Source organism: Callospermophilus lateralis, chromosome 16 (genome assembly GCF_048772815.1).
Source record: "Callospermophilus lateralis isolate mCalLat2 chromosome 16, mCalLat2.hap1, whole genome shotgun sequence".
NCBI lineage: Eukaryota > Metazoa > Chordata > Mammalia > Rodentia > Sciuridae > Callospermophilus > Callospermophilus lateralis.
Window position 1 is genome coordinate 66,615,693 of NC_135320.1, and position 25,476 is coordinate 66,641,168.

Consider the following 25,476-nt stretch of genomic DNA (forward strand, 5'->3'; position numbering starts at 1 on the left):
TCTACTAAGGTCTTCTTCTGTTTCTTTCTTTAGTGTTTTGTAGTTTTCATTGTAGAGGTTTTTCACCTCTTTTGTTAGATTGATTCCAACAGTTTTTCAGGCTACTGTTATTGGGGTAGTTAAACAGAGCTTCATATTTGGAAAACAAATTTATGCATAAAGCAGTCTGTCACATGCTGGCTTTAAGCCTAAACAGGGAATACAAAGAATCCTAGAAGGTCAAAATGATAGTCTCTATGGAGAACCTATGCCTTCTAAGAGGTCAGAACATAATTTCAGAATTTTTTCCATGTGAATATCTAGGCCTAGTCTTAAGAGTTTGTGAAAAGCAACTACAGATTCAAATTTTTATACAAAACTTTCAGTTTTTTAAGCATTAAACTGACAAACAAAACTAAAACCATTTAGACTGATCTATGGCTGATAATTTCTAATAGAGCTGCATTTAGCACAATAGAATCTAAGTTATCAGTTATAACACCACAAAGAGATATAGGAGGAACTGTAGATAATTTCTGGGAGGTATCAGCCCAATATGGCCATATCAGGCTTAACATAATAATAAAATGCTAATCATCATTGGGAAGAAAAGTGTTAAAAGTGAAGTTAAAAAAAGTTCGGTCACAGATTTGAACACATGGATCAAGCAAATAGTGGTTCTTTTGTCTATCACACCTTAGCATAAAATGAAATTCTAGTAGGCCAGAAAGAAGCAACAACCAAATTGTCTAGATCAATGATATCCATGTTACAGAGGAAGGGAAAAGGTTGAAGTTGAGGTCTAAAGGCAAGAAGAGTAGGGTTTTTTGGTTTTGTTTCTCTGGAAGACAAGAATTCAAAGGTAATAATATTGGAGACTATAATAATCTATATGCAATCATTGAACCTTTGTTTTTTTATAGGATTCTGGAACAATCATAATTCACATCTTGTTTTAAAATTAAAAAGAGAAGAAAATGAAAGGGGAAAAAGGGAATAAAGAAAATTTGCTTACATTCAGTCATTATATAATAAATATATACACAATAAGGGTACAAAAAGTCTATATATAAGTAGTTCTCAAACTTTGGCATACATATGAATCATCTAATGAGTGTATCAAGATATGTATATCTGGGGTCTACATCCCAGAGATAATGATTCAGTAAGAATAGTTCGGTGGTCTCGAAATCTGCATTTCTGAAAGTGCCCTAGATTATTGTGAATCATTAGTGATGCAAGGAGATTCTCCTTTGAGAAACATCAGGTTAGATAAGAAAAATCCCCTGTCAAACATTGAATAGACTGGCATCTTGATGTTGGATTTCCCAGTCTCTAGTATAGAGAAATAAATTAGAAATAAATTTTTGTTGCTTATAAGCCATCAATTTAATGACTGCTGTTACAGCAGCCCAAACGGGCTAAGAAGATAAAGTGCCTCGACCTTCACTGAAGATGAAATAACAGATCATGTGTACATTGGTGATTATAACTAGACACTGTGTTTCTTGTTTGTGGTAGTGGAAAGGATCAATGTAAAAAACAATTTGAGAGAGACTGGGGCTGTGGCTCAGTGGTAGAGCACTTGCCTTGCATATGTGAAGCACTGGGTTCAATCCTCAGCACCACATTAAAATAAATAAACAAAATAAAAGTGTTGTGTACATTTACAAATACACACACACACACACACACACACACATATATATATATGAATGAAAAGTTTCAAAAAAATAATTTGAAACTATAATACTATAATCTGATAAATACCTGATGGGTTAAGGGAAAAATGAAATATTGAGAACTTACACTTGAAGTACTGTCCTGGGGTCTCCAACTTCGCCTCCATCACCAATTGTCAAGGTATCATAGCCAATCTCCAGATCAAATTCTTCAAAATTTATCTGTATAACCTAGCAACAAATAGAAATGCCTTGAACATAATGTATTATATAATGTAAACAGGAAAGAAAGCAATAACAAAAAATATTCAAAATACATGTCCAGATATATACAAATTTCACAGAATGGTAACAAATCGTGTCAGAATATTCCTAAAGTTCAATCTTCATATTTCATGGCTTTTACTTGCTATATTAAAACTTCTTTACTAAGTTTTCAATGAAATGGCATGGATTCTGTTCATGGAATACTCTTATTTGAAGCATCTGAAGCATGATTAATACAAATCTACTTTGAAAAGACTTTATAAAAAGTACATGTAGGTGGAGAATGGTTTCCTACACATTTGCATATATTTTTTTTATAAAGTTAACATGGAAAAACAATGTGCTATTTCCATTAAGTAGTAAAACTTAAAATATGTTAGAGTTAAAAATGAATCTTGATGTTTACATTTAATGGTATCAGGTTTATTTTTGTGTGTTCTTTAGTAACAAAATCCCTCAAATATATTAAAATGTACTGGTAAAACTGGAAGCACATACTTTCATAGAAACATTATACCATAATATATAATTTAAAATTACTTTTTACTGAAATATATTCATGTACTTGTACAAAGTTTATACATATATGAAAAAATCAAATTTAATTACATTGCATTTATTAAGTACTATAATATAAAGAATAAGGTAATTAAGTATCAGTACAGAAATTATATAAATACTGTTCCATATACATCATACCTTAAGCAAACAATAAATTTTAATTATTATTCATAATTTGATAAAATATATGTCTGAAGTTAACAACATTACTAGAGAATAAATAAAAAATCTCTTCAGTAGTATTCATAACTATTTCTTTGTTATGTGAATTATTGAAAGATTTTATGAGCTGTATTTTTAAACTGGAATAAAAAACAAGCTTTGAGGATGCTTATTTCTTGTTTTTAAAATATTTTTATATTAGCATTGACTAAAGCAATTTCTTTAATATAAATATCATATATTAAAAGACTAAATTATGCATTTTATGTGGTAATAATTTGTGTATTGTTTCTTCATTCTACTTAGGGTTGACTATAGTTAGTTTTAATTAATAGTGTCTGTCAATAAGGATGTAAGTTCCCCACCCCTTGCATTCATAAGCAACATGAGTATAAGCAATATTATAACTTTTCTAGGTAAATTTTCAAGTGTATCTTGGTGATATACTGGCTAAAGGTAATAATAAAGCTAAAAATCATTTTACAACCCTGTGCCATATGATTTTCCAAAATTGGTTTACCAATTCAGATATTCAAAATTGTAACATTAGATGTATTTATTTCTACCAATCTTGTGGACGCAAAAATCACCTTCTTTGCATTTTTCATTACTAATTGAGCTGTCTATCTTTTAATTGTGTTAATTTGTCATTTATGTTTTCTGTGACATGGTCATTTGTATTGGGCAGTTGTTTTTATGTTTGTGTGCTGGTTATTGATTGCAAGAACTGCTTATATCCCAACATTTTTTCCTATTACACAGTCATTGAAAAGAATATTACTAAGACACAATGGGGTGAACAGATGAGGTTACCTATAATAAAAGTTTTGTTTGTTTGCTTAGAACCCTAACCACACAGATCTAAGACCAGTCTCTTTGTGCTCCCTTTGACTCACATTACAACATTTGGTGTGGCTTATTAGTTGAGATAAGTTTTGTATATTCTGAAAACTAAACCTTTACATTAAATGTAACTTTTTCAATTTTTTATAATTCCCACTCCCACTTTTTAATTTGATCATTTAATAAAAAGAAATTATTAATTTTACCAAAGTAGAATCTACTAATCCACTATTTTATGAATAGCAATTTTGCATTGTGTATGACCCAAAGTTGAAAAGATATTTTCTTTAAAACTTTACTCTTTTGGGAATTGACTTTAAAAGAAATTGCAAAGGAAGTGAATGGTAGACGGAATACTAAGATGTCCTCTAAAATTCTAGTCCCCTGTGTAATGACCTATATAAGTCCCTCCCTTTGAATATGGGCAGGGCCTATGAATATGATGGGACATTTAATCTTATGATTAGGCAACATTATACCGAAAAGGTGAAGGGATGTAATAGATGTAATTAAGTTCTTCAATCAGTTGACTTTCAGTTAATCAAAAGGGAAATTATCCTGGGAAGACCTGACTAATTCTGGGAAGGCTTTTAAAAGAAGGTCTGAAAGTGAGAAGCAAAATAAATTTAAAAATGCACCCTCTTTTTGGTGGTGAAATGCATATTGCCGTGTTATGGAGAGGCAAAAGTAGCAAGGATGGTGAGAGGCCTTCAGGATCTGAATTAGTCTTCAACCATAGTACTTAATTCTGCAATTCAAGATATGAGCTTAAAAGAGGTCCCAGGTCTCAAATGAAACCATAGCTCTACTTGACAACATGATTTCACCTTGGTCAGACCTTCAGAAGAAGTTCCAACTAACCTGTGGTTGGTCTTCTTTCCTGTGGAAACTGTGAGATAATAAATTTATGTGGTTACAAACCGATAATTTTTGAGCATTTATTATGTAATGGTAGAAGACTAGCATAGTATCCTTTTCATATTTTACCTCCAATATAAACAAAAAATTTTTCATTGGATAAGTAGTCCATCTTTCCCCAGGGATCTGTGTGTCAAACTCTAGCATAAAAAAGATTCTATATATGATCACAGTGGTTTTAGGCTATAGATTTTGTTCTCTTCTTTAATGTGTATTAAATTGGCTTAATATTCTCAGTATAAAGGAATATTTTACCAATCATATAAGTTAAGTCCTTCACTCAACCCATTATCTTTTTCTTGGGCACTATTTTTACTAATTTTGGACCACTTCTCTTTTATACATCTCATTTTGTACAATTCTTCAAAAATTACTTGGGAATTTTGATTGAAATTTTAATGCATTTATAGATTCATTTGGTGATAATTGACATTTTTACAGTATTAAATCATCCAATAGATAAGCCTGGTTTATTTCTTTAGATCTATAAATATCTCTTAATAAAATTTTATGTTTTTTTCTATGTTATTCTTTGAAAAACTTTTTTTCACTATTGTGTCATATATTTTAATATTTTCAACTTATTTTCTTGTTAGAAACAAAATTTGTTTTTGTATACTGATCTCATATCTAAGGAATTGAACAAAACTTATTACTTAAAAGCATTCATGAATATTTTTAGTTTTCTTAGATAACAAGTATATTTTCAGTAAATAACAAGTTAGACTCTTCATAACTAACCTTATGCTTTATTTTCTTTATTCTAATTATTTGGATATCTGGTGCATTGTTTACTGGAATATGGTAATAGCTGACCTCACTAACCACTTATCATATAAAAGAGAATACTTCTAATGTTTAACCAATAAGAATAATATTGAAGTAGATATACTTTATAAAGCTAAGAAAGATTTATTCTCTGTTTCTTTTTATTAGTTTAGTATCAAAATTTTATTAGTATAATCAAATAAGTTGACAAGTGTACACATTAAGTTGTTTGGAAGATCTGTACATTTGAGAATACATTCCTGAAAGCTAAAGAGAGCTATCTCATAAAAATATCCAGGCGTTTTTTGAGGGAATGAGGGTTGACTGTTTAATATATTTTATAATTAGAGAACTAATTGGGCTGTTTTTTTTCTCTGAGTTAATTTAAGTTATTTTTATTTTTCTAGAAATATTACAATGCCATGCAAGTTTTCAAATTCATTGTTATAAAAGTTACTTATTTTTCTATCGGTTCTTATTAGTTATACATTACCTATTCAATTTTAATTCCAGGATGGTCTGTATTTTTCTCCTGTTTTTCAGTTCTAATAGCATTAATATATATTTTCTTTATTTTTTAAATTTAGGTAAATAGATAATAAAATTTGTAATTTTAACCATTTGAACTGCACATTTTAGTGGCATTACATTTACAATGTTTTAAAACTATCTCTAATACCTATTTCCAAAAGTTTTTCAGCAGACCAAACCCAGACTCTTTCACCATTAAACAGTAACTCTCCATTTCTTGCTCTCGTAGCATGTGGTGACTTTTAAACTACTTTCTGAAATTTCTTATTTTAGATACTTTAAATACATGGAATCATGCCATGTTTGTCTTTATATCTAGTTTATTTCACTTAACATGAGGTCTTCAAGGTTCATTCATATTGTGGCATGGATCAGAAGTTTACTTATTTTTATGGCTAAATAATATTTCACTGTATTTACACTAGAGTCCCTGGCTAGGAGAGTAGGCTGCCATCATCAGATTGCAGACTCGTCTTGAAGTGGATGACCCGAAGAAGGTCAAATGACACAAAAACTTCTCCAGTATTTTTACGTTTTTTTGTTTGTTTGTTATTCAGCATTTGGTTGTTTGTTGCAAACCTTGGACTACTTTTTAGAGTGTGAGAAAGTTGATTCTAACAGTTGTAGTTAGTATTTTAATATTTCATTATAGGAACTAGGTGCTGCTTATTCTGTCATCATGTGTCATCAGCACTACAGTATTTTTTAAATATTAAATCTCACCAAAAAAAAATTATTCATCTAATCTGTCCTAAGATTTTGTATTATTGATTCATGGTATAGTATTGCTAGTGGGTGTGCTGTTATGCATATAAGGATGCATGCTTAAATAATTAATTTTATGATTTTATTCTTTTCAGATTAAAACTTTAAAATCATCAATATTTTTCTGATACCATTTTGGAGCATTCACAATTTTTGGTATATAGATTATCCTATTTCTATATTATTTCTAAGCATTCCTGAATTTCCTTTATCATTTCTTCTTTGACAAATGAAATACTTAAAAAGTCCTAATTATGTTTTAAAAATGAAAATGTACAATCTTCATTTACTTGTTAGCTTCTAATTAAATTTCACTGTGTCAGAAAACAAGTTAAGGTAATGATAATTCTTAGAGTTTTTTGAGATATTTTTATTAGTACAGTGTGCCTCCTTCTGTTGCTATTTTTGTTTTTTATTTTTTTTAATTTATATATGACAGCAGAATGCATCACAATTCAAATCATACATTTAGAGCACAAACTTTTCATATCTCTGGTTGTATACAAAGTATATTCACACCAATTCATGTCTTCATACATGTAAGTAAAAAGGGAAATGTAGAGGGAGCTCATAAAAACTGAAGGGAAATCAGTAGAATAGAAGAAAAGGAACAGGAGGAGTAAGGAGAAAAGAGACAGGAAAAACAATGAGGAATGTTATTGACCAAATTATATTGTTAGATTTGTGCATGTATAAATATGTTAGAAAAAAACCCACCATTATATATAAACATAATGAACCAATAAAAAAAATGTGGAAAAATACTTCAAGGAAATAGGCAAATAATAAAAAATAAAAATAAAAAAAATAAAGTCCATTATTTGATAGGCTTTTATAGCACTTTTGTCCCAGTGATTTTTTAAAAAATATTTATTTTTTAGTTGTATACAATACCTTTATTTTGTTTATTTATTTTTATGTGGTGCTGAGGATACAACCCAGGGCCTCGCACGTGCTAGGCGAGCACTCTATCAGAGTCACAACCCCAGCACAGTGATAAATTTATACATAAAATGTCTTTCAAGACTTGTTTCTGTACTTATTAACATTTTTATGATTATTTTGTAGTAACTGTAGAACATTGTTACATTGAAGTTCATGTTTTCTTCCCTCCTCCCCTCCATCCCTCGTTTGCTTCCTTCCTTCCTTCATGTCCTCTTTCCTTTCTTCCCTCCTTTTTTATTTGAGAAGCAGCCATTGAAGTAAGTTTTTTTAGTGTGAATCTATTAGTGATAAGTATTTTTATTTTTTGGTCTAATCTGAAAACATCTTTCTTTTACTCATAGTTCTGCTGATTAGTGTTAATTATATAATTTTAGGTTAGTAATTATTTTTTTTCCATATATTCTACAGACACTGTTCACTTGACTATTAGTGTTACTATTGTAATTCCCACTCTTATACAAATTATAATTGTTTGTAATTTCCCTTTGGCTTTTTAAAGATTTTCTCTTTGTTGCTTATTGTTCATTAGGGAATGCTTAGGTGCACATTTATTCTGCTGGTATGAATTATCATTTCTATGCTTCTGAACTCAAGACAGTCATTAATTATAAAAACCTCCTCAAATTAGTTTCCCTTCTACATTCTTTCACTTTTTTTCTCTCTAGAAATATGTATTGATATAAATTAGATCTCTTTATCTCATCTTCTATGTCATTTAGCTCATCTTTAATGTTTCCATTTTCTTATTTCCTATCTTCTAATTACATAATTTTTTGAGATCTACCTTTGATTCATTAATTCTTCATTAGCACACTTCTTGATTATTTTAATTTCAAATATATTATTTCAAAAAGGTTCTATTTTATTTTTTAAAACTGTGAATATACATTTTTATAATCTTTTGCTCTTAGTTTTTAAAATTTTATTGTTAACTTTTAAGCCTTTCAAATGTAGGTACTATTTTTCTTTTTAAAATTCACTTATCTTTAATCTTACACATTTTTGATATACAACATGATAGCTTGAAGGAAATTAACATATTCATCACTTCACATTTACCTTTTATTTTTCCCCTTGAGGTTTAAGAGGACCTATGATCTAATTTTGTAGAAAATTTACAGTATACAATAAAGCATTACTAATGATATTCCTTAATTTTTAATGAGTCAATATTACTGGTCATTATAAACTTTGACCTCTCCTGTTTCCTCTATTCCTCCCTCTCATTCTACTAACTACGTTCTAACCTCTCTTCATATATATTTGATTTTTTAAGATTCCACGTATAAGTGAGATCATGTAGTATTTTTCTTTCCGTTTGTGCCTTTTTTCACTTATCAAAATATGAGGAACTCGAACAACTCAGTGGCCAAAATAAACAAATAAATCAAAAAATGGGCAAATTACTTGAATAGACATTTCTTCAAAGAAGGCATAACAATGGCCAACAGGTACATGAAAAAGTGATCAATGTCACTAACCATCAGTGAAGTGGAAATCAAAACCACAGTAAGTGAGACATCACTTCACACTTATTAGGTGGGCTACTATAAAAGAGACAATATATTGGAGTTCAGAGAAAGTAAATCTTGTACACTGTTGGTGGAAATGTACATTGGTGTCTCAAAGAAAACAACATGGATGTTTCTAAAGAAATTTAAACTAAAACCCTGAATAGAATGCCAATATGATCCGCAAGGATGTAGCTATACATGCCTAAAATAAATGAAATTACCACCTGAAAAAGATGTCTATACGCCCATGTTCACTGCACATTATTCACCATAACCAAGATATGGACTCACTTTATTCCAAGACATTTCACATTAGATCCACAAGTGAATTGTTATTAAAATTAAGAGAATGTCTCATTTCATGTGGCTAAAAATTCTAATAGTCTAGAAGATACAAATTAAGTGTCTAATAAATGACTCTCTGCTTTATTGCCAGTGCTATGCTAAACTCTTGATATCCATTATTATATAATCATGTCCTAGTGAATTTGGACACCGATTTAATGGTACATTTTATTGTTCCTGAATTGTAACTGAGACTCATACCTACATGTGTGTAACAATAAGAACACTACACCATTTTAAATTAAGTGATAAATTCATTAATACTAATCCATATACTTTCACATAAGCAATAAACTACTGAGCTGTCACAGAAATTTTAGACACTTATAATTCTTGAATACTTTCAATGACACACAATCACTAGGAGGCCAGAATAGTATGACTGAACTTATAAAACACATTCATTTTAATTGATTCATTTATGCCTAGTTTTAACATTACTATGGAATAGCTCCACAGAAGTAGAATCTATGCATTAGAAAATAAAAACTAACTTTGCCTCACTTACACTTACTAATATAAATAAAGCATTATAGTAGAAGTAAAAAAATAGTATATCAAGATAATCCTAAACAAAGGGAATTTAGAAAAAACAAAAATCTTACATTTGTGCTATAATGTTGTTGTTATTGTTGTTTTCAGTGATGCTGGGATCAAACACAGGGCCTCATACATGTTTGGCAAGCATTCTGCCACTGAGCTACATTTCCAGTCCTCAATCTCAGTTTAAAGAAATGTTTACTCCCAGGAATTTGTCCATGTTTTTGGCTAGTAGGGACTTGACTATACTTGCATATCAGGTTTACCTGTGTCAAAGTCCATGTGCTTAGTCATCATGCTATTTTGCATTTCAATAGTAAAATTCAGTAGTTAGGAAATATTTTCTGTGTGTCTTCAATATCTAATAAATTATTTATAAATATATTCTTTATGTTGGGCATATATCTCATAAAGGCAGGGTAGAGATAATCTCTAGAATATTAACAATTAGTAACAAACTCAATTCTTTGGGAAAAAGTAGGAAGCTCATTATGGTTTGGATATAAGATGTCCATCAAAAGTGCCTGTATAGATGCAGGAATGCACAGAGGTGAAATGATTAGATTATGAAGGCTGTAACCTAATCAGTCCATCCTAGGTTGAATGGACTGAGTGGGTGGCAACTGTAGGCAGGTACAGTTTGGTTAGAAGAAGTAGGTCAGTACAAGCATGCCTTTGGAACTTATATTTTGTCCCTAGAACCTCATGCTCTCTGATTCCAGGCTGCCATGAGCTGAGTTGCTTTTTCCCCTCTGCTCTTTAGCAATGATATTCTGCCTCACATGGGAGGCAGGGCAATGGAATCCACCCACTATGGAACAAAACCTCTGAAACAGTGAGCCCATTTAAACTTTTCTGCTCTAAGTTGTTCTTGTCAAGTATTTTAGTCACAGAAATGAAAATCTAGCTAACACAGAAGTTGAATTGCTGAATTGGTATAAAGTACTTGTAATTCATGGTAAAGTTTCTCTATTTTTCTGTTTGTTCAAAATAAATCTGAAAGCTGAAGAAATTTATCAAATTTTCTCTAGTAGTTGACCCTTGTATTAGACACTTTGCTCTTATATAATGAGTACAGCATCCAAATTAGCCTTTGATGATGTTTAACTAAAAACATTAATGATACTATAACATTAATACCAAACTATACTCATTAGTGAAAGAGGATAACATATTTCAAGACATAGGAAAATTATAGGGATCAACTTTCATCTCTGTTACAGAATATTACATCACTTTGGATAATTCTCTGAAATACAGAAAGGAATATTTATAATTCATACGTTCAGAGGCTAAAGTAGGTATTATGTTAAACATGGTTTGTAAAATAACAAATGCCATGATTGATATACACTAGGCCCCCAGTTAATGGCAATTGTTATTAGGTAAGATAAATTAATCACCAGGAAGCAGAGTTGCTAATATCTGTTCACAGTGAATTCTGACAATGAAATTTCTTTTCTTTTTTTTTTTTGGCAATCCCAATAAGATTGAAAGAGAAGAATTTCTCCCCTTTTCTTCTAAAAATATATCTTTACCTGAAAAGCCTTTCTCCATTATATCTGTTTCATAATGGCAATAAGTCACTCTAATATTAATCACTTTTTGTTAGCCGGCAAGCAAATCCAAAATGCATAATATATGCATAATTACAAAATACATCAGGTTTAATTTAGCTTAGGGTATGTAATGATGTATTGCACAATCAACTTAACATCTAATTAAAGCATGTCTTTCTAAATATACTTTCCAGACTTTGGCAATCATAATCCAATGGGGGAGAGTAGACACATGATATTGTATGATGAATACAATAACAGGAGTTGAGTGCTTTTAAATTTATGTATTTTGAAAAAAAATCCTGTATATATTTGTTTTAGTAGGATATTCATTATAAACTTGTATTGGTAGCACTCAGCTCCTGTTATTGTATTCATCATATGAATATGTCCTTAAATTATAGATACACAGGGTTATGGAAACAGAAATGAGAGCTGCTTTTTCCAGTTGGGAAGTAAAGAAGAAAGGTTTCCAAGAAAAAAATTCCCAATTAATGTAAAGAAAGGTAGAAAGGGAACTGGGAAAGAACATTTGAGAAGAGAACATATGGCACAATGGAAAGAATTATACTTTTTTTCTTTTCTGAAACAAACTGTGGGATAAGAAGTGATGAGAAGGAAGGCTAAAGGTGGAAGCAGAAAACAGATTATGTAAAAGACTTTAATATTTATTTTGTGTAAAAGTATGAAATGATGAGTTTTTAGCAGTGTTGATAGGGTTGATTTGCTTTTTATACAGGGACAATTGGATTTGAAGAGGAGAAGGGCAGGGTTACAGAGATTGGAAACTTATACTTGGGATGTGAAAAAAGAGATGGTTAAGTGTGAATTCTATCAAAATATTTTTACTTAAAAATGATAATGAACATTTTTTCCCTTTCCTTTTTTTTTATACATGTGAAAACACTAAAGGTCCCACAAAAATCTGTGCCTCATAAGACTATCAAATGTTATTATTTTTCAATGTCTAATTTAGAAAGATAATAGTGCATTTTCTAAAAATCATATATTTCAGTTTAATTCTAAAATTTCAGGGATTTTTTGTTGTGTATTATAATGACATACATATGGAATTAGTATTAATAATAAAGTATTAATTAATAATGATCCTAAATTATCTATTTTTATTGAAAAACAAAGATAAAATTTACATTGTTTGTGAAAAGGCATATGTAGATTTTTAAAGGCCTAATGTATGACACTTTCAAATCCATTATTTAGTCATTTGAAAGTAATCTCTCATTTTAGAGGAAAGAATTAATCTCATATTCTGGAAGTATTATTCACTGAAATATTATACTTTGATATTTTAGTGCTAAAGATATATTGAAAGACTCTTGGCTAGACCATTAAAAAATGAGAAGTGCTAGTTCAGGGATTTTCTAAGTTCATCTATTTTGCTACCAGCATCAGGTTAATAGTTTCAATTCTTAAGTAGCCTTATATTTTAGACAGGGGAGGAGGATAGTCTGGGGACACAGGGAGTTATTGATGGAATAATAAAAGCTTTTAGCTTTGTTTTATTTTTCTACGTATTTTATATTTGTACACTAGTCTTCCCCTGGAGGGAATCGCTAGTGTATAGCAATGACAGATTAAATAAGGCACTACAAATGTTTCAACAAAGGGAAGAAGCTACATAAAATGAAAAATGCATCAAATATTAAATCTATAACACAACAGTACAAAGCTCCTGGTGCTTTTTCATCAGTTACTCATGGTTATCTACTAGAGGATATAAGTTAAATTTCACAATACATATAAAAATCAATTTAAATTTATGTATTTTGAAAAAAAACCCTGTATATATTTGTTTTAGTAGGATATTCATTATAAACTTGTATTGGTAGGTTATACATACACAAAACAGGTTGAAAAACAAACATGTGTGATTCTCATTAAAGTGAATTTGAGGGCTGGGGCAGTAGCTCAGTGGTAGAGCATTTGCCTAGCACATGTGAGGCCCTGGTTTTGATCCTTAGCATCACGAAAAAAAAAAAAAAATAAGTAGAATAAAGGTATTGTGAACAATAAATTTGGATATTCATTATTAATGAAAGGGGGAAAAAAGCTTGTTTTATCAAATTCATTTTATTTATTTTTTTAAAAATTTATTTATATATATATATATATATATATATATATATATATATATATATATCCATCTGCATTTGTTTTTATATAAATACACCTTAATTCTAGGCTTTAATAAGAATGTAAAAGATTTGTTAAAAATTATTAAACATGTAATCATGGTAGTGAAAATCAGACACTATATATTTTTATATAATAAATCATGCAGTGGGTTCTAATTTCTGTCCTTTTTGTATATGTTAACTTTTATTTATGTAATTGTTGTAAGCATAGCCCATATTAGTGGGTTTTTGTCATTTTACATCTATGTAAGGGCTTGTTTATGTTCAAAAAAACTTTCTCACAGCAGCAATTTAGGTAGGAGCCCCAGGAAGTTATAGTATAGGAAGAATCATTTGCCATGAAATTCAGTGCCTGCCACATCTTTCCAGGGAGAAAAAGTTTGGAACATGAAAGAATTATGTCTGAGAACGGTGTCTAGGATAAGAATGGGAAAATGTAGATAAACTACAGGTTCCTGATTCGTGAATTTTACACATGTCCTTTAGGAATCCTCTACTTCTAAGTTTTGGATGTTAAGTCAAAACACAGATCAGATAATATACTCTCCTTGCCCCAAACTGTGAATTTATTTAATTCACTAATTCACTCTATAAATGTTTACTTAAGAGTATAGTCTTTACTAGACACCATTTTGTGTTGGGGATGTAGACAGACTTTCCTCCCTTCATTGGAAGAATGCACTAAATTTAAAAGGAACATATAAAATAATTTTGTATGATGTACAGTCTTTAAAAATTCATGTATATTATTAAGTGTTATGAAGAAAAATAAACCAGGGTAAGCTGACAGTGATGGAGGTGACCAGTGATAAAAGAGATGAGGATATGGCATTTGAAAAAATGTGGATGAAGTTAGAGAGCAACCATTAATGCCTCTCAATGACTTCCAATTCCATTTCTTACATGATTCCAGAGGGCCTTTTTGGTCAGGGCTTTATTTAGCCATATAGCATTAACATAATCTATTATTTTTACTCAGTTTACCACAGGACTCCTGTCATCTTTTTCAGTTTTTGGAGGACATCAGGACTATCAAGGGCCTTTGCAAGTACATTTTCTTTTGTCCCAGAAGCTCTTCTCTGCATTGTTAGTCTCTTGTCATCCTCCAATATTGGCTTAAATACCACATACTCAGAAAGTTCTTCACTGACAAACCTAGATAGATTCCCTTTTTATTCCACAAAGGGTGTTTTCTTCAAATTGTTATTGTTCATTTCTGTGTTTCCCTTGTATTGTGCAACGTGGGTAGTTGTACTGCTAGTTCAGGAGGGGCTGAGAGTTCTATACATGCTAACTAAAGAGATGAGCCAAAATTGTACACTTTGATGATATGTATATATCCTGTATGACTCTGGCTATATAGGATAATCAAGTGATCCCAGTGACTCTTCTTCATATTGATTAGAGATTCTAGGAGCCCAAATACTACGAAGGGCAAGTGCTGCTAACACAGTATTTCACAACTCTCTCTTCACTACCTAACTGTAACTGTTGTTGAGTTGCTTGCTGCTGGGGCAGGAAATGATTTCCCAGGAGATTGAGTGTGGTCTAATACTAAGTGTATCATTAAATTTTTCCATTCTGCAACAAACTATCTTGGTGACAGGCATTAAAAGCTCACCAAGTCACTTTTCAAGCTCTCTTGGCAGAAGCCTATTCTGACTTATTATAAGCATCTGCTAATGGCTTCTGATGATTAATATCAGCAGGGAGTCACCACAAGGAATTCCAAGTTCTGAACTGAATGAGAGCTTTGCACAGTGGGAAACTAAGCTCAAACACTTGTGGAGGTGTTGTGGCTAACCACACTACAGGAATGTAGTGGTGATGGTTGTAGTGGTGGTGGTAGTAGTAGTTTTTTATTAAGTATTATTATTATAGCTAACATTTTGACCAGGTAATGTTATAAGTTCATTGTATGTATGACTACATAGAATTCTTTCAAAAGCCCTATGAAAATGTATTCTTATTTTATTTCTGAAAAAAATAGAATCCCAGAGAAGTTTTTGGTAGTTATTCATTATACAAATACGCAATGTGCATAATTTATGAAGTCCACAAATGTGTGGATACAACATTAAGTTTACTTGCCATTTCTTCTTCTGCCATGTGAGGATGCAGTGTTCCTCTCCTGAGAATTCTCCCCTGAGAACAATGGAGCCATACTGAAAGTGAAGGATAGCCCTCACTAGACAACTGAAACTACAAATGCTTTGATCTAGGACTTTCCAGCCTCCAGACAGTAAGAAAATAAATTTTGGTTCCTTCTAAATTATCTTGTCCAGGTATTTTGACAGTGCAGCAGAAAATTGACTAAGACATCATAAAAATAAATGTTAAGAAGCTAGAATTTATTTAAAAAAACATTCTGCAAACTACCCTATACAAAGAATTATTTTTAAATATTACAACTAAACTCATTCATAAATCACAAAGAATTATTTTTAAATAGTTACAAGTAAACTCATTCATAAGTCACAAATAAACACAGCTTTTATATTTTCAAACTCAGGAAACTCTCTTGCACATAGTAAGTTATAAATAAATATTTCCTTTGTTTGGTAATATTTGATTTACATTAGTTAAATCTTAGGATTTTTGCTATTAAATTTCTAAAAGAATTTGCTGACCAACTATAATGATTAGCGGAAAATTTTGAGGAGCTACTCTGGACCTTATCACTCTCCATAAGTCTTCCCCTAAACTCTAATTAGATATACAGTCCTTAAGCACTAGGGATAGACAGAGGAAGAGTGGAATGGTATGGAATCTTTACAATAATTATGTGAAATTTAATTCTGTCTACTAAGAAAATAATCCCTCTGAGAAGGAAAAGGGACAGACTGGGACAAACGTCAAGATTTCAAACTTAACCTGTGACATTTTCTATGCCTTAGATACAAATCCTAGAGCCATCCTTCATAAGATCCAACAATCACAATTTTAATTTTCTGTAGTATAGTCACTGTTATGCCATGAAAATTTGGACAAGTCTCTGAAGTTTTCCAAATTTGTTTCTGTACTTATAAAGTGGACACAATAATAGCAACTACTATATACAATTAAGGAGAAGATTAAGTGCAATGATTTATAAAAGACCTTGACATAGTTTCTAACACATACATTCAATTCAGATCCAATTTAATGCTATTAATTATTACTATTTTAATGGTAACAATATTGTGGTTATTATTTTTGTAATATCTGTTTTATTACTAGGTGGCACTTAAATGGAAATACTCTTTGTTCACTTATCAATTGTTGATTAATTCTGTGAAACAGTGATTGTTTATTTTCTCAAATAGCCATTTATATCTTTTTTCATAGTAGTAAAATTACTAGCTATTACCAAGTTCTTGATTATAAAGATTTTATTTGTCATTATCTTTTGTAGTTAAGTTATGGTAAAAAAAAGTTATATAAGTAGTAGTGTTTTGTAGAAGATTCAAGAAAACTTTAAAAGATGGCTTGCATTTGCCCTTTTCTCTCTATCATTACTTTCTCCAACATAGATATCATGCTGGAACCTGCCAGAAAGGGCCACACTTTGGTGTTAAGAGTAGTGAATTGGGGCTGGGGTTATAGCTCAGTAGTAAAGCACTTGTCTAACATGGGTGAGGCACTGGGTTCAATCCTCAGCTCCACATTAAAAAATAAATTAATTAATTAAAAATAAATAAATAAAAACGAAAGTTTAAATTCTAAAAAAAAAAAAAAAAAAAGTGGGGGAGGGTTGGGAAAGTAGTGATTGTCCCTGAGGAACTACTTCTGGGGTATAGCCACCATCAGTCTTGGACCACATACATTTCTTGTTAAGAACCTGTTGTAATGGGTTTATTATCACTGACAGGCAATCCCAATCCCAACATGCCTGGTAGTTTAAATTAAAGATATTAAAGATTTCCCTCTTCAGTCTCTCTTTTTACTCTCATTCAAAGGAGTATATTTTGCTATAAAAAGTATAATAATTGCCATTGTTTATGGGAATGCCTTATCATTTGTGCCAAATTATCATGTAACAAGTATCTTATAATTCACATCATTTGAAAACAATTACAATGTTGAGTGATTACAACTGTTAGTGACATTCCATGGTTAGAAGAGGGAAAAACAGTAGAAAATGCAAATAAAAATACTTTGCTGTTTACATACTTTGCCTACTTTTTGGGTCTTGTGGATAAGAATCAGGAAAATGCCTAAACAAAACATGGAAATAAACTCACAAACATGTTTTTCCTAAGAATAAAAAATTATGTCAATAAATACTAATTTAAAAACTCCAATATGAAAGTTACTTCATTAGATGTTAAAGATGCAAAGACTCAAAACTTGCTTTTTTTCCAAGGGTCACAGGAAGAGAAATAAATGAAAAAACAGATAATTAAAATGTAATATGACCATAGTTGAATTAATATGCAGAATAGGCTTTCTTAAGTCAATCTAGTAGGAAGAACAGGACAAGCTTCCATGAAAACACTGAAAGATAAGTTGAATCCTAAAGAATGCCAGTAATAAAGAACATCATGAATTTATAAAGGTGCAAACAAGTGAGGAAGTATATTCCCCAGCATGTTCCCAAGATAGTGGGCTCTGGAAGTGCACTGAAGTGAAGTAGAGGTGAAGTTATGTGAATATATTTAAATCTTTTACCAAGAATGAGACATTACTTCATTTTAAAGAGTAAAACATCACATTAGATTTTTGGATAGTCAATAGGCTTTGAGAGAGGCAGAAAAATGTGATCAAGATTCACTACTTAGGAAGTTGGTTGATACTCCAAAGAAGAATTATTGAAGCCCAGATGAGAGAAGTTAAACAATCTCAAAGATTATTAGTTATAATATTAATTAATATTATTAATTATGGTATAATGATTTCATTGGACTTTGCATTTAGATGTGTGAAGAAAAATGTAGAATAAAAGTATCTGAATTGCTAATACTGAGGAACACTGGTTTTTAAGGAGATGGAAGGAAGATGAGTACTAGCAAAAGACTTCAGAGTAAGGAAAATTCAGGAAGACAGATTTAAAAAGTCAGGAGAGAAAAAGCTTCAAAAAGTAGAAAGTAGTCAATAAAATTAATCACTCTATACTAATACCTTATTTTTATTTTTATTTATTTATTACTGTTTAAACTAAACATATAATATGTATTATCATGGTTTAGATAGAAGTACAACCCAAAAGCTCACATGAGAGTCAAGGCAAGCATATTCAGAGATGAAGTGATTAGATTTGAGATACAACCTAATAGGTGGATTAATCCACAGATTTGGATTTACTGAGTGGAAACTGTAGGCAGGTACAGTGAGGCTAGAGGAGATAGGTCACTGGGAGCATACTTTTATAGTTTATAGTTTGTCTCCAGTGAGTAAAACTGTCTCTGCTTCTAGACTGCCATGTCCTGAGCTGCTTTCCTCAGCCTCATGTTTCCACCACAGTGTTCTGTCTCACCTTGGGCCCAGAGCAATAGAGTTGGTCATCTATGGAAAGAGACACCTGAAACTATGAACCCTGAATACACTTTTCCTCCTCTAATTGTTCAGGGCAGGTCTTTTGGTCATAGTGACGAAAAAGCTGACTAAAATATGTATCACTGAAACTTAACACAGATTTTTCTATTAGCCCCAAATAAAAGGGGGAAAAATACCTGCCGTTCTATACCTAGAGGTAGTCCCTTTAACATCTGTAGCATTCCCTTTCTTTTTTCTTTATGGATATTTGTTTACTTTTTGATATCAATTCATTGTGCCTGTGCAGAGTAATTCATTTTAACTAAATATACTTCAAATAAATACACCATTTGAGTGAGAAAATGGGTTCTAATATCAGGGGCTGAGCATAATCCAGGATATGCTACGCAGGTATGATTCAATCAGGAGGACAAGAAATTAAAAGTGAGCTCCTTTAATAGTTCCCCAACTGTCAAGCCCAGTGTGTTTAACAAAGAGTGACCTCAGTTACTTTTCTATAGTGGCGAGTCTTCTAGTTGTTTTTCCTAATTTCTATCCTGTTGTTTTCTATCAACATCTTCATGGCATTTCTAAGCTTTTTCTGCAGCATGCCCTGGTAAGACTACAAATCTTTGATTTCAATTTATCCATGAATTTTTTTGCTTCAGATTGAATGCTTTTAGAGTCCCTACTTCACTGTAAAGGATATGGTCAATGGTCCATTCAGATACCCTTAAATGCCTCTTGTTCTTCATGTTATTAGTCCACTATATTCCACATACATTTAACTCTATACAACCATAGCTAGAAGTATTCTTGAGACTTGCTCTTGGACTTCAGGAGACACTTAGACCACACATGAGCCCAGAAACTCTTTGCCTATGATCATGAGAAGCAGAAATATGAGAGGGCAGCTATCTTCCTTTGAGTTAGGATGGGTTCTTGGGTAAAATTTATACAGCATGGGATCAGGTTGAGGCTTGGATTTTACCTAAAATTGCACTTTGCTCAATTTCTTTCCTATCTTTCCTCCCCTACTCCATAAACGGTTTCTCCTTCCTTAGTAAATCACTTGAATGCAGTTCCTTACTTTGGGTGTGCTTTGAGGGAATCCTGAAAACTAAGACAGCTGTAGTTTACAGAAAGGTGAACTCTCCATGCTTGGCTAAAGTCACACTCCTGGTATTGAAGCTAGTCATGGTTCCCAAATCTCCAGATATATAGGGCAAAGAATTGTGCTTATAATTGGTTTGGTTAAATGAAGTGGCAAAAGCCTAGTGCCAATGATGGAACAATAGACCAAAAATTGCTCCAATTTCAGTATTATCAGTGGATATCAGGGTACTTTCCAATGTCTGAAGAGTTTATGAGAAAGAGCACTGAATGGGTATTTCATGGTTCTAAAGAAAAACTCATAGGCTTAAATGTTGTTGTGAATATGAATTTAATACTTCACAATGTAGTCATTTTACTTCATTATAAAATTGGCCTTTACTACATACTTTTAAAATTAGAAAAAGAATGAGATGAGATAATGTGTTCAGATATAAATTCCTCTGCTAAAACAAAAGGTTGATCTTCTTTACTAAATGGAAGCTTGGGATAGGTGTCCTTTTCAAGGACATCTATCCTATAAGGAGAGAAAGAAACACACCTCTCTTATCATTTCAACAGAAACCAACTCAATTTGTTAGTGTAGTTTCTCAAATCTATTTGAAAATCCCAGCAACCAAGTCTATGGTAGCTGTAGAGACAAGAATATTGAAGTATAAATATTATCAACATAAATATTGTTAACATTTTTTTATAAAGCAGTACTAAAGCTGCCAAAATATTTGTTAGTATTGCTCACTAATTTTACACTATACTTGAACAAGGTGCCCCCAAATATCTTTATATATTCCATACATATTGTTTATCTTATTTATTAATGAATTTTTTATACAAACATTTTAAATAGGGACCCCCTATGAGCAACACATTAATCTTTTTTTTAATATTTCTTTTAGTTGTCAATGGACCTTTATTTTATTTATTGATACATGGTGCTGAGAATCGAACCCAGTGCCTCATACATGCTAGGCAAGAACTCTTCCACCGAGCCACAACATCAGCCCAATAACACACTAATCTTATCCTTACTCATACTAATCATTTATCTAAATATATATTATATATATATATATATATATATATATATATATATATATATATATATGTATGTATGTATTGATTTGATGATGCCTTTCACCTAAAACCATCTTTGGAGAGACTGGTATAAATAATAGTTATGTGTCACACTTTAAATGAATAAGACAACATTCTATGTATCAAGTATTATATATTTGTTAATTTACATGTTCCTTAAACATTTTTGTGACATGGAGGTCAGGGACAATTATTTTTTCTTTACACTTGAGAAAAAATGAGATTCAGAGATGTGAGCTGATCTGCACCAGTATTCATGATTTTGACTCTGATGGCTAAGTCATAAATGATATTCCACAGTGGGTTTTGAATATATAATCTATAAAATCATGCCAGGCTCTTTACTTTCTTCACTAAATCACATAAGTCATACTAAATTATACATCCTGAATTATAAGATGCAAATATGAGCCAAATTTAGAAACAAAATAAATAGTAATAACCTTGAAATAAATTTTCAAAAGGTACTTCTGGCTACTGCTATCCAACATTATTTTTTAAAGCCATAGTCAATCCTTATTCTTTTAAGAAACTTTTCTTTTTTTATTAATTTCTTCTGATTCTTAAGGCTTATGTTAATCTAATGAGGGTTATAATTTGAACTGAAATAGACTTCAGGTGCACATCTTCATGTTCTTTCTCTCTGAATTATACTTCTCTAAGATAAGGTAGTCTTTCATTACTAACCTCTCAAGGCATTGAATTTTCTTTGTTTTGAGATTTGTTGACATCCTAGATCAACATTATGCTTGTCACATCATTCAATATGGAAAAAATGCAATATGTACATTTTAAAGTGATAATAGGAACTGATCAACAATTCATAAAAATTCTTTTGCAGCTAAGTTCTTTATATTAAATGAAAGAATTATTTAATTAAATTTTTGAATTTACCAATAATTTAGGTTTTTACTTGGAGACTCACTTTTCAAAGCAAAAAAACCTAAGAAAGTAAAGATAGACAAAACTACCATGTGTTTTAGAGAGCTAGATTTATCTCGAACAGATGTAAATAAAGATAGAGGAAATAGGATATCATCAATTTAGAAGATATGGTGAATTATGGCAGAGAATTTCTGAAAGAGAGTACACTGGGGTGCTAAACATTGCAACAGTTTTTTTTCATACAAGACCAGTAGATAAGGAAAAAAGTGATGACTATCATCTTTTTGATTCGGGGTTCTTTGGTGACAAGTAACAAAACAATTGTGGCAGACTTAGGTGGAAAAAAAAAGAATGCTTTTGTTGATGTTTACCTACTTTTTTATTTATCTGTAGTTAACTTATGGCTGCAATTAAATGAATGATTGTAGTTCTCACAAGGACCAAGGATGTTGATTAATATTTCATTTATGTTAGTGAGTAAAAAACAATTGTAAAAATTAATACTTATATCAGAACATCATTTGTTTGCCAATGATATGAATGATTACATTACTGGATCATTTAATAATTCCTGAATATTCTAAGAATATTTCCTCATTTTTTTGCAGTTTAGAATGTGATTACTAACATTTTACTTCATCACTTTCTATGTCTGTATGATAAACAAAAGTTCTGATTTCTAGTGTTTTCCAATTCTATTGTTCAATTCTCCTAGCATGTTCAATTGCAATCTGTCAGGGAGACAAAATACAAAGTGGAAAAAGATGCACAAAGCACATCATTATATAGTGGCTCTATTATATGGATAAAAGAAATATAACATCAAGAGCATGGTTAATAGAACAATGTAGTAAAATATTGGAGTGATGATTTTTAAGTAATTATTTTTGTTTTAAATATAATTGATTAAATTTTTTTGTTCAGATAACTTAAATTCTACTTTGGAATGTGCTTAATAATCAATTTGCTATATTCCTGATAACAATCAGCTATCTGGAAGTAGTAAAAGTTAGTTTCAAAATACCACTGTATGGTATTTTCTTTGCTAATAAAGTTGGAGGGGATATTGCAAGGTACTTTGATCGAAGTTATCTCCAAGACCTGCAGAATGAAGGGAGGCACTTCCTCAGCTTTTATATACACTGAGAAACAAATGATTGTTGTATAAGCAAAAACACAACATGGGTCAAAGATTACTAAAGGCCCATTTCCAGGAATAAGTGGTTGACAAAGCAAGAAGAACGTTATGTGGAGAAAGAAGGCTGCTAATAGAAGAAAAATTAGGCCCTGAACTTCATGTGGGATTAGGCCCCAACTTCCTTAATAAGACTCATATAGTACAAGAATTAAAACCAAGAATCAATAAATGGGTTGGAATCAAACTAAGAAGTTTCTTCTCAGCAAAAGAAACAATCTGTGAGGTGAACAGAGAGTCTACATCCTGGGAGCAAATTTTTATCCTTCACACATCAGATAGAGCACTAATCTCTAGGGTATATAAAGAAATCAAAAAGCTACACACCAGAAAACAAATAACACAATCAATAAATGGACCTGAACAGACATTTCTCAGAAGAGGATATACAATCAATCAACAAATATATGAAAAAATGCTCATCATCTCTAGCAATTAGAGAAATACAAATCAAAACTACACTAAGACACCCTCTCCCTCCAGTCAGAATGGCAGCTATTATAAAGCAAATGACAATAACTGTTGGTGAGAATGTGGGGAAAAAGGTACACTCATACATTGCTGGTAGGACTGCAAATTGGTGCAGCCAATATGGAAAGCTGTATGGAGATTCCTTGGAAATCTGGGAATGGAACCACCATTTGACCCAGCTATTCCTCTCCTCGGACTACAACCAAAGGACTTAAAAATAGCATCCTACAAGGACACAGTCACATTAATGTTTATAGCAGCACAATTCACAATAGCTAAACTGTGGAACCAACCTAGATGCCCTTCAGTGGATGAATGGATTAAAAAATGTGGCATATATACACAATGAAATTTTACTCAGCAATAAAAGAGAATAAAATCATGGCATTTGCAGGTAAATGGATGGTATTGAAGAAGATAATGCTAAGTAAAGTTAGCCAATTCCAAAAAAACAAATGCCGAATGTTTTCTCTGATATAAGAAGGCTGATTCATAGTGGGGTAGGGAGGGGGAGCATAGGAGGAATAGATGAATTCTAGATAGCAGTGGGAGGGAAAGGATTAGCAAGGATGGTGGAATGTGATAAACATCATTATCCAAAGTACATATATGAAGACACAAATTGGATGTCAACATACTTTATATACAAACATAGATATGAAAAATTGATATATATATATATATATGTAATAATAATTGTAATGCAAAAAAGTACATGTATAAAGTCATGAATTGGTATGAACATATTTTATATACAAAGATATGAAAAATTGTGCTCTATATGTGTAATAAGAATTGTAATGCATTCTGCTGTCATGTTTTTTTAAAAATAAAATCAATTAAAAAAGAGCCAAAAAAATGATGAGTAGGCCAGAAGCAGGCAGTAAGCTGTGCAGAAAAGCTGTTTTGATGGGTTACAAAGCTCCATGCAGGACATAGAACAGCAATAGGACTTCAGTTTCTGAGAAAGGGACTAATAATAAGAGACAACAACACACTACAACAATTAGTGTGTTGTTGTGACATGGAGGTCAGGAACAATTATTTTTTCTTTACACTTGAGAAAAAATGAGATTCAGAGATGTGAGGTGATCTGCACCAGTATTCATGATTTTGACTCTAAGCAAAGAAAACTAAAAATAATAGAAAACTAAAGATAATAGAATAGGCATAGTGACAGGAAACAAGACAGATTTCTAATTTCTACGATCAAAATCAAAGGTAGACACTCAATATCAAATACCAGATTTTAATATCTTTAACTGGTACAGTAAAGGATTCGTTTTTGGGTAACTTTGAACTGAGTCGTAGAATACCGGCTTAGGAATTTACAGTTTTCTGCAAAATTCAAGATGTGTGCTTAATTGAAATCATTTGGAGTCGATGATATAAGAAGGACATGACAGAATTTTGTGATAATTTTCTTATTTTATTATTCTTTTTAATTTTTTTAAGAGGATATTCGTGAGGGAAGCTGATCACATTATTTTAATCAGTAGCTCCCAACCTCAAATACAAGGAGCACTTTTTTAATAGGCAGAAAAAACTGATGGAAACCTCATATGAGACAGTTATTTACTTATCAATTAATTAATGAACTAACTGAATTCCTGGTGCACGCCTGTAATCCTAGTGGCTCCAGAGGTTGAGGCAGGAGGATGGCAAGTTCAAGGATAGCCTCAGCAACTTAGCAAGGCCATGAGCAATTTAGTGAGACCCTGTCTCAGA

The 25,476-nt window shown here is 31.4% G+C and overlaps 1 protein-coding gene across 3 annotated transcripts in view; it reads right to left on the minus strand.

Moving 5' to 3' along the window:
- Positions 1-25,476, minus strand: part of Csmd3 (CUB and Sushi multiple domains 3) — a 1,108,856-nt gene that overhangs the window by 565,716 nt on the left and 517,664 nt on the right. For all 3 annotated transcript variants that reach the window (XM_076835404.2, XM_076835403.2, XM_076835402.2), the window contains one exon: positions 1,789-1,892. In XM_076835404.2, the coding sequence (XP_076691519.2) occupies positions 1,789-1,892 (104 nt within the window). The remainder of the gene's footprint in view (positions 1-1,788; positions 1,893-25,476) is intronic.